The sequence below is a fragment of the Erythrolamprus reginae genome, chromosome 3 (assembly GCF_031021105.1).
Source record: "Erythrolamprus reginae isolate rEryReg1 chromosome 3, rEryReg1.hap1, whole genome shotgun sequence".
Lineage (NCBI taxonomy): Eukaryota > Metazoa > Chordata > Lepidosauria > Squamata > Dipsadidae > Erythrolamprus > Erythrolamprus reginae.
In genome coordinates, this window is record NC_091952.1 from 257,975,655 (window position 1) to 257,986,726 (window position 11,072).

General features: G+C 49.2%; 2 protein-coding genes across 3 annotated transcripts in view; both read right to left on the minus strand.

Annotated features, from left to right (window-relative positions):
* Positions 1–1,281, minus strand: part of TONSL (tonsoku like, DNA repair protein) — a 37,498-nt gene extending 36,217 nt beyond the window's left edge. For both annotated transcript variants that reach the window (XM_070748418.1, XM_070748417.1), the window contains exon 1: positions 1,210–1,281. In XM_070748418.1, coding sequence (XP_070604519.1) covers positions 1,210–1,231 — 22 coding nt within the window. In that variant the 5' untranslated portion in view covers positions 1,232–1,281. The remainder of the gene's footprint in view (positions 1–1,209) is intronic.
* CPSF1 (cleavage and polyadenylation specific factor 1) overlaps positions 1–11,072 on the minus strand; it is a 242,284-nt gene that overhangs the window by 220,915 nt on the left and 10,297 nt on the right. The window lies entirely within an intron of this gene.

An 11,072-nucleotide genomic window follows, 5' to 3' on the forward strand; every position in this document is an offset into this window, starting at 1 on the left:
GAAAACTTAGAGGTACGTCGCCTTAAACACAATTTAAGCATAGCCCATAAAATAATCTGCTACAACATCTTTCCTGTCAAGGAGTACTTCAGCTTCAACTACAACAACACACAAGTATACAACAGACACAAACGTAAAGTAAATTGCTCCAAACTCGATTGCAGGAAATACAACTTTAGTAACTGAGTAGTTGATGCCTGGAACTCACTACCAGACTCTGTAATATCATCACCTAACCCCAAAACTTTACCCTTAGACTGTGTCCACTGTTGACCTCTCCTGATTCCTAAGAGATCAGTAAGGGGCTGCGCATAAGTGCACCAGTGTGCCTTCCGTCCTCTCTCCTCATGTTTCTCTCTCACTAGCATCACCCATATAAACATTGTTGTATCTTTATATACTGTACTACCAACATGTACTTTGCAAAATAGATAGATAGAGATAAAGAAAGGTAGGTAGGTAGGTAGGTAGGTAGATAGATAGATAGATAGATAGATAGATAGATAGATAGATAGATAGATAGATAGATAGATAGATAGATAGATTAGATCAGTGTTTCCCAACCTTGGCCACTTGAAGATATTTGGACTTCAACTCCCAGAATTCCCCAGCCAGCAAATGCTGGCTGGGGAATTCTGGACGTTGAAGTCCAGATATCTTCAAGTGGCCAAGGTTGGGAAACACTGGATTAGATAATAGATGGATGATAAACAGATAAAGACAGATAGACAGACAGATAGGATAGATAGATAATCTATCTGTATCTCTCTATCTATGTATCTATCTATCTGATAAGCTGTGAGGCTCCTTCAATATACCAGGGTGATCCGACAGAAAAAAAAACATTTAGCCCTTCTCTGGTACAAAGCTGAAGGGATCAGAAGCTGCAGGATCAAAAACCACCAGAGACTCCAGCTCCCATCATCCACCTGCAAGGACCCGACTACAGGACCTCTGGGGGAGCCCCACGGAACCACCACGGCGGTGATTCCCTCCGTCCCTCCCCCCCTGGCCTAAAAGAGGCTCCCTTTTGCGAGGGCCCAATGGAACTACCACCAAGGACTCCAGCTCCCATCATCCACAGGAGCCCCGCCGGCCGTGGAGCGTGGGCCTCGCGCGGCCAGGAAGCGGGAGAAGCAAGGGGGAATCGGCCTCGGAGGATGGGAGTTGTAGTACCCCCCCCCTCCCCCCCTCCTCCAAAGCACTCACGCCGCACTTCCCGGTCGCCCATCCCGGTCGCTCCGCAGTCGCCCGCGCGCCGAATTCCCGCTCGCGTCCTGATTGGCCGGCTGGGAGGAGGCGCCTCTCACCCATTGGCTGGTGGTCGCCCAATCGCGGAGAGGACGCCTCCTCCGGATCTACGCCCCTTTTTTTGGAGGAAGTGGGGGGGCGTCGGAGTGCCAAAGAGAGAGAGCGCGAGAGCGAGAGAGAGAGAGAGCGCGGGATACGGGCGGAAGTTGGAAGTCCTGTCATCTTTAAAGTGGGCAGGTTGAGAAAACTTGGAGCAAATCTTTTTTTTTCTTAAATACCATTGAGGTTTTAGCTATTAGTTTTGATGATAAGTTGGGTTTCACTCGTTATATTGTCCTGTATTTTATTCTTTTGTTGTAAACTGCCCTGAGTCCACAGAGAATTAGCTAGTTAGCTAGATATTCTCTCTCTCTCTCTCTCTCTCTCTCTCTATATATATATATATATATATATGTAGGTAGGTAGGTAGGTAGGTAGGTAGGTAGGTAGGTAGGTAGGTAGGAAGGAAGGAAGGAAGGAAGGACAGGACAGAATTCTTTATTGACCAAGTGTGATTGGACACACAAGGAATTTGTCTTTGGTGCAAATGCTCTCAGTGGACATAAAAAAAGATAGATAGATAGATAGATAGATAGATAGATAGATAGATAGATAGATAGATAGATAGATAGATAGATAGATAGATAGATAGATAGATAGATAGATAGATTATAGATAGAGATAGATTTATTTATTTATTTATTTATTTATTTGAGTTGTAGGGTACCTTGCAGGTCATCTAGTCCAAACCCCTGCTCAAGCAGGACACCCTACAGCACCCCAGAAAAGATGAGCATTTCTCACATGACAGTCTCCCAGCCAGCTGGATTTAGAGGCTGCTTTTTAACTTTTCTGCACATATCTAGAGGTACATCTGGTTGCAAAACCATCCTTTTATTTGTGTTCTCCAACCGGACGTTTCCCCATTGTCTGCCAGTTTCCTTTAAGCCAGCACCTGCTGTTGTGTGAATGCGCAAGAGTTTCCAATGACTACAGAAGGAACTCAAAGGAGGATAAAGGGAAGATTTCTCATAGGTAGCTCGTGTATATGTATGTGCGTATGTTGTGTCTGTCTGTCTGTCTGACAAACCTTGGGGACATGGCTTCCTTCCAGCATCCTCATTGGGAAGGTAGGCAGGCATTTGGGGAGGGGGAGAGGAAGAATTATCACAGTTTGATTGACTTGGCATGTAGCTGTGTTTGATTGGATAGTTCGCTAGGGTTTTTCATAATGGTGTTTTTACTGTTTTATGTACTGTATTGCTCATTGTTGTAACCCAACCTGAGTCCCATCAGATTGGGCAGCATAGAAGACCAATTAATTAATAAAATAAAATTAATTCTTCAGAGATTGAGCCTGCCTGGGGTTAGGGGCGGTTTTCTCCCTGTGGCATTTCCTTCTTTGCTCAAAGATATTTTCTACTTATCCACAAATGAAAATAAAAGGCTTATAAATTTGAAGCCTGCTCTGCAAGGAGGAGATGGGGAAGCTATTAATTGTTGCAATAGATTTGCCAGGGTTCAACTGGGGGGGGGGATTGGAGGGGTAGGGTGGATAAAGTGTGATCTTTTTATTTTAATTCCCATTTTTAATGTTTTGGTTTGGGTTTTTGGGGGGGGGTATTTCTGTGTAGAGTGGTACCTCTACTTACGAATGTAATTTGTTCCGTGACCAGGTTCTTAAGTAGAAAAGTTTGTAAGAAGCAATTTTTCCCATAGGAATCAGTGTAAAAGCAAAGAATGTGTGCGATTGGGGAAACCACAGGGAGGGTGGAGGCCCTGTTTCCTCCCAGGAGATTCCTAGAGAGGCCCCACAAAGGCTTCTCCCTGACTTTTCCGGCCCCGTTTCCTCCCAGGAGATTCCTAGAGAGGCCCCACGGAGGCTTCTCCCCATCTTTTCCGGCCCTGTTTCATCCCAGGAGATTCCTAGAGAGGCCCCACGGAGGCTTCTCCCTGACCTTTCCAGCCCTGTTTCCTCCCAGGAGATTCCTAGAGAGGCCCCACGGAGGCTTCTCCATGACTTTTCCAGCCCTGTTTCCTCCCAGGAGATTCCTAGAGAGGCCCCACGGAGGCTTCTCCGACTTTTCCAGCCCTGTTTCCTCCCAGGAGATTCCTAGAGAGGCCCCACGGAGGCTTCTCCATGACTTTTCCAGTTACAGTTTCGGAGGCTCGGATTTGTAAGTGGAAAATGGTTCTTAAGATGCAAAAAAATCTTGAACACCCGTTTCTTATCTAGAAGTTTGTAGGTAGAGGTGTTCTTAGGTAGAGGTACCACTGTATTTTAATCTTGTTGAACAAAATTATAATTCATGGGGAAATAAAGAAAAAAAATCCCAAGATTCTTTCGACTTATGACCAAAAATTGAACCCAAAAATTTTAAGGCACATTTGTTATGTGGGTTTTGCCCCCATTTGATGGTTGTTAAATGAATTGCTACAGTTGATAAGTTATTAACCCGGTTGTTAAGTGAATCTGCCTTGACTTTGCTTGTCAAGGTCGCAGATGGAAGTCACATGATCTGGGACAGTGCAACAGTCAAAAGTACATGCCAGTTTCCAGGCATTTGAGTTTTCATCAGGAGATGCTGCAGTGGTAATGTGAAAAAATAATCATGTCTTTCTTTTTGAGGGGGAGGGATTGAAACTTTGAATGGTCAATAAAAGTTACAATAACAACAGAGTTGGAAGGTACCTTGGGGATCTTCTAGTCCAACCCCGTGCTTAGGCAGGAAACCCTACACTACTTCAGACAGGTGGTTATCCAACAACTTCTTTAAAACTTCCAGTGTTGGGGCATTCACAATTTCTGGAGGCAAGGAGTTCCACTGGTTAATTGTTCTGTCATTGGCTTTTTTGGCAGCTGCTGCACACGGCTGGCTCATATTTAAATGGTTGTCCACTAGGACTCCAAGATCCCTCTCACAGGTGCTACTGTTGAGCTAAACAGTTACTACTGTTGGTCACTAAAAGAAGTGTTGGTTATGACCTATAAAACCCTTCATGGCATTGGACCAGAATATCTCCAGGACCGCCTTCTGCCGCACGAATCCCAGCGACCTCTTAGGTCCCACAGAGTTGGCCTTCTCCGGGTCCTGTCGACAAAACAATGTCTGGCGGGACCCAGGGGAAGAGCCTTCTCTGTGGCGTCCCCGTCCTTCTGGAATCAACTCCCCCTGGAGATTAGGACTGTCCCCACCCTCCTCGCCTTTCGCAAACTCCTCAAAACCCATCTCAGCCATCAGGCATGGGGAAATTGATTCCCCTGGGCCGTTTCCACTTTATGTATGGTCTGTATGAGATGTATGATTGTTTTTTATATTAAGGGTTTTAAATTGTTTTAATGTATTGCATTTGCACTGTTTCTTGTTGTGAGCCACTCCAAGTCTTCGGAGAGGGGTGGCATACAAATCTAATAAATAATAATAATAATAATAATAATAACTACTGTAAGTTGAAGCCTACCTGTGGAGGAATTTCTCTACTAGTTTGGTACCCTCCGGACTTTATTTAAATGCCCACAACGCACCATTGTCAAAACAAGGGCAAAGGCTTCCGATAGTCTCCTTGGTGGTGTTGCCTGGCCACTAAGCTGGACCAGGTCAGTTGGCATCCCCCCTCGCTTTCCTTGGGGCAAGCAGCAGCAGCAGCAGCATTCTGAACCATGTTGGGGTTACTGCATCCCCCTCCCCAATAAAACCCACCACCCCTTTTAGGCAGGAAAAGGTGCAGATGGTCATCCGTGGCTCTGAAGAGAAGGTTGGCTGGACAGAAATGGCAGGGCCAAAGCCACCCTCGCAGGGTTGGCCAGGGAGGCCTTGAAGCAAAAGATTGGGCTGCCAGGTAACCTGCATATCCCACCCTCTCTTCCCAAGGGGCCGCCTGCCAACCAGGTAGGTCCTTCCTTCCCCTCCCAGGAAGCTCCAGGTCAGTCAGAAGAAACAGAGTCTTACTGGGACAAAATTCTGAAGGGTTTTAAAAGTCTTTCTTTGGGGTGGGGGTGTTAAGGAAAACAGATGTGGGTCAGGGGAACACTGGGATTTGTTGTCCCAAAACTTGTGGGCACAGGTTTACATCTATAATAATAATTACAGAGTGAGAAGGGACCTTGGAGGTCTAGTCCAGTGGCTGGGGAATTCTGGGAGTTGAAAGTCCAAACATCTTCAAGTGAGCCAGGTTGGGAAACACTGTTCCAGTCCAACCCACTGCTTGGGCAGGAGACCCCACCCTACCTTCACACAGATGGTCATCCACAGCTTCTTAAAAACGTCCAGTGTTGATGTCCAACCTGATTCAGTTTAGGCCTGAGGTGGCCAATCTAACTTTCAAACCTGTGGACTTCAAGTCCCAGAATTCAGAAAAAGAAAAAGGAGTCAGGCTATTCTCCAAAGCACCTGAGGGCAGAACCAGAAGCAATGGGGGGAAACTAAACAGGGAGAGAAGCAACTTAAAAATAAGGGGGAAATTCCTGACAGTTAGAACGATTAATTTGTGAAACAGCTTGCTTCTAGAAGTGTTGAATGCCCCAACACTGGAAGTTTTTAAGCAGATGTTGGATAACCGCTTTGTGCCGCACGAATCCCAGCAACCGATTAGGTCCCACAGAATTGGCCTTCTCCGTGTCCTGTCGACGAAACAATGTCGTCTGGCGGGGCCCAGGGGAAGAGCCTTCTCTGTGGCAGCCCCGACCCTCTGGAACCAACTCCCTCCAGAGATTAGAACTGCCCCCACCTGCCTTGCCTTTCGCAAACTCCTAAAAACCCACCTCTGCCGTCAGGCATGGGGAAATGGATTCCCCCAGGCCGTTTCATTTTATGTATGGTGTGTTTGGGACGCATGACTGTTTTTATTATAAGGGTTTTAAACTGTCTTTTTTAACCATTAGTTTTGTACTTTGTATTGTTGTTGTAAGCCGCTCCGAGTCTCCGGAGAGGGGCGGCAAAGAAATCTAATAAATAATAATAATAATAATAATAATAATAATAATCATCATCATCATCTGTCTGAAGTGGTATAGGGCTTCCTGCCTAAGCAGGGGGTCCCTCCCAACTCTGTTGTTATTGTTATTGTTAATTCCCCAGCCAGCTCTGCTTAAAAGTAGCCAAGGCTGGACACCCCTATCCTAAAGGCCAAGGCACTCTCCTGCCCATCAATTGCAAAGAATCCCAACTGGGCCTCAGGTTTTAAGCAATTTCCTGAAATGGGGAGCAAAGGACCCACACAGATCTCTGGGCACAACGTCTTCCTCTGCGGATGCTTTCGGTGCTGGGCTGTTTCCTCAGGACGTTTCCTTGACCCAACTGAGTAACGTCATCAGGGATGAAAGGGAGGAGGGGTTTGCAGAGAGGAGGAAAAGCAATGGGGGGCCTCTCGGTAGAGGTTCTTGGAGATGTTTCATGACCCAACGAGGGAACATCCTCAGTGCTAGAAGGGGGAGGAGGAGGAGGAAGACCGTGGGGTCCTTGATGTCTTTCTGCAGACGCTTCCTGACCCAACTGAATAACATCATCAGTGGTTAAAGGGGGGGAGGGATTTGCCATGCATGTTTATCTTGTAAGAGGGAGGGTCTTTTCCCTCCCGAGAGGGTGATTCTCCTTTGCTATGCAGCCCACCTCTCTCTCTCTCTCTCTCACACACACACACACAGAAGGAGACAGTGTGGTTTGGCAATTATTATTTTTTTTGTTTAAACTACATTACATACAGAAACTTGAAACGCAGACCACAAAAGAACAAAAGAACTCATTCCCAAACGACATTAAAACCATTCCTCATTTTAAAAAGCCATTTAGGTACAGGTTTAGTGCTCACAAGGATTGGCCTGGAGGGGGGGGCAGGACACACGATGGGTGGACGGAAGCAGGAGTGATGGAGAGGCCCCCCCAATGGGGCGTGGGTATGTGTAAAGGCCGTTGCCGCCCCACCCACCCCTGCTATTATTCTCGCCCCGTGGTCGCTCCTTAGTGTCCAGGGGGTGAGGTGGCAAGGGGGTCCTAACAGAAAAAAATGCCTGGAGAGTGACCCCCCCCCCCTTTCTCACCCCTCTCCCCTTCTCCAAGCAGGAGCTCCTCCTAGCTGGGTTCTGAACCCCAAAGTCGCCTCCCCCCCACTTCCATGTCCCCAAATCGTAAAAATCTGAGCCGAGTATGAAAGACAGACAACCTTGCAAACGAGCCAGTTAGTTTTAAATTAGTTCAAACGCTACATTCACTAGTTAAATAAATTACCCAGAGTGAATACTGTAAGGAGCTTGGGGTGTTTTTTTCCTTTTTGTTTTTCCCTTGGGACCTGCTGGACGTCGGCGCCAGGCGGGGAGAAGCAGGCTACAGTCTTGTCCGACGTCCAGCCAGCAGAGCTAGGCAGGTCAGGCCCAGCTACCGAAGGAGAAGTCGGATGGAGTCCCAGAGAAGGGAGAGAAGAGGCAGGAGAGAGAGAGGGAGGAGGAGGACGAAGGATAAGGAGAAAGAAACCAAAGGTGTTGGCAGTGATGACCTTGAGACTGACGGGGGGCCATTTCCAACAAGGCTTTTGCAAACACAACGTCTGACTCGGTTCTGAGTCCTGGTTCCTCCAAGGTGTCTATTCTGCCTTCAAAGTGGCTTCTTCTTCGAAAGCTAATCAGGGGCGTCCGACCTTGGAGACTTGTGGACTTTCAGAGTCCCCTCAAGCCAGCCAGCAAGACTTGTGGACGTATCTGGCTGGGAATTCTGGGCACTGGAGTCTTCCAAGTCGCCAAAGGTTGGACTGGTCTCGAACCCAGCAAAGGTTCATCGGGTCTTTGGGACCCACGGAGAGGGAGTCGGACTTTAGCTAGTACTGATCCTGAAGAAAAAAAGGGGCACCGAAGGAGAAGCTGCAAGGGAGAAGAGTCAACCGTAAGCCCCCCGTAGCCCCCACCACCCTGTCCAACAATGACACAAGTGCATTGGATGTGACACTGCACAAAAGGAATAGGTGTCAGTAGACCAACTACTCCTAAAGAATTCTCTTGCTGGCTTTTCCAAAAAAATAAACCCCAAAAAACACAGCACCAGTTGCACTGAAATAATTACACACCCCCTCCCCCCAAAAAATCTGCTAAGGTTTTAAAGCCAGAAGTATTGTAGCCCTGCTCGTAGCAGGGTGGGAAGACGGCAGAGGGGGCAATAGACAAGGTGTCTTGTCTGAGATGCACGTACCTAAGCCCCCCACCCCCCCCCCCACCCCCGCAAGGGAATACGTGCCCAAACCTCTACGGCAGTGTTTCTCAACCTTGGTCATTTGAAGATGGGTGGACTTCAAATCCCAGAATTCCCCAGCCAGCGTTGCTTTGAGACTCGTCCCAATTCTGGGAATTGAAGTCCACCCATCTTCAAACGGTCAAGGTTGAGAAACACTGCCCTATGGCTATTTCTCTCCTACCTGGCCTACCTACCGAATTCCCCGGGGCTGCCATTGTGACGAGGCTGGGACCAAAAAAGTTGAAATGGCCAAGATCAAACGCCCGTGTCTAAGTCCCTGAGTCCAGGCTAAGAGCCCTTCCCAAGGAGGTGAAGAGATCAGCTGCCCAAACGCTTTCATACCCCATGATGCATTCAGAAGAACGGGCAAGGGGGGGTGGAGGTCTGAGTTCCTCCAAAGGGCCCTTAAAATGCCCAGTGGAAATACTGCTTCCTCCAAAAGCCTCCAAAGACCCCTATGTGCACCTCACGCCCTCTGAACCAGGGGCAGGCAAAGTGGGCTCTTCTAGATGATGCGTGGACTTCCTACTCCCAGAATCCCTGAGCTGGCATGATTGGCCCAGGAATTCTGGGAGTTGAAGTCCACGTGTCATCTAGAAGAGCCCACTTTGCCTGTTCCTGCTCTAAAGCCAGAGCTGAGCAACAACTTTACGACCTGGGGACTTCAATTCCCAGAATTCCTGGGCTGAAGCTTGGCTGGCTCAGGAATGCTGGGAGTTGGAACTCAGTCCCCAAGTTTTAAAAGTGGTCGTAACTGCATCCCCCTGCTCCAAAATTGTAAGTCCCTCTTCCTCTTCCTCTGGAAAGGTCTGGCACTTGTCCAACTCTTGATTACGTCCTTTGTAAAGCGGGGGGGGGGGGAGGGGGCTGGCCTTGGAGACCACCGAGTGCCTCTGGCATTTGCTCAGGGTACCTGCCGCTGCTTCCTCCTCCCCTGTCCTATCCTGTCTCAAGGAGCAATGACCCGACGGGCAGCAGGGCAAATCGATGGGTGGGTTGCCTGGCAGCATGCCAACTTCAGCTCCCACGTGGGAAACTTCGACAGGATTCTTTTGTTCCTGGGGAGGGGGAGGAAACACCGCCAGCTTCTTCTCCTTAAGCGAATCCCTCGGGTTCTCTGCCCCTCTCCTGGACAGACTGCAAACCAAGGCAGATCGAGCCTGCAGATTCTGCCAAGGTCAGGTTGACCCCGAGAGAGAGAGAGCGCGAGCGAGCACGAAGGGAAAGCCGGCTGTGGAAAGCTTCGTTTTTACACGCCGCCCATGGGCTTTGGGATTCAAGGCCCGCAGGAGGAGGGGGCAGCTCTTCCTTCACAAAGGTGCCACCTCGACCCCCACCATCCTGCTCTGGGCTCCAAATAGATGCGGAAAGGTTTTTGGGAGGAAGAGGGCTTCCCGCAGCGGCCACCGAGCCCCAGGCCTGCAACCGAGACAGCTTAAGTGCGCAGCTCTCCAGGGACCGATCCCGCAGACCGCTGGCAGCCAAGAAGTGCCAGTCCCAAGAAGGCCGAGCTATTTCCACTCCGTCTTCTTCACCAAAACACTAAGGAACCCCGAGCACGCCAGCTGCGGAGGGGGAAGGCCAGAGGGGGGCTGCTAAGATGGAACGGGGAGGTGTGCTCGCCCCTGTGGCTCTGAGCGCTAGCGGAGTCCAGCGCAATGATGCTATTGCACCTGGGCAGGGGGCAAAATTGCACGTGGACACGCAGGGGCGCCCATGGCCCAGGTGCAGTAGCAGAATTGTGCTGGACTATATGATTAACAGGCCGAAACATGGGCACCCCTGCGCGTCCACACGCGATTTCGCCCCCTGCCCAGGTGCAATAGCATCATTGCGCTGACTCCGCTAGCGCTCAGAGCCACAGGGGCGAGCACACCTCCCCGTTCCACCATAGCAGCCCCCCTCTGGGGAAAGCCATACAGAAACCACAGCTTACTTCGCAGAGATCCAAGAGGTAGTTCCTGGTTTAACACCACCGCTGCACCTTAGGTCAAGTCCGGTCTGAGGCCAACCAATCTGGGGGCTTTGGGAATTCGGCCTGTGAATCTTCACAAACAGGAATTGAATTGCAAATAATCCTTTACAACTGACCGTTCTACCTCTGCCTATTCCGGGGCTATTCACCCACTTTTAAAATTTCAAAACAAGCAGCAAAATAAAGGATTTTTTCTCCCCAAAACCAAGCTGTGGGCACAACTATTATCTGCTCCGGAGCTGGACCATCCTGGGGGCAGTTCTGTTGAAGACGCTCACCAAGTTTCTATCACAGGGGGTGGGGGGCAGCTACGGACCCTGGGCAGCCGGTGGACTTCAACTCATTCTAGGCGTTGAAGTCCAGGAGTCACGAAACGTGCCCATTCTATCGTGTTACCACTGGATCCACACACTTGTCTCCAGCCAAATCAAATCAAATAACTAGGGCAGTTATTTCTGACTAGCCAAACTGAGTTCTGAAAGTTGTGTGGGACAACCCACCAGCTTTCGCAAAACAAACAGAGAAAATAGCCAGCCTACCAGCGGGCAGGACCAATTACACCACCGTGATTTGCCCAGGGCTCGAAGGCT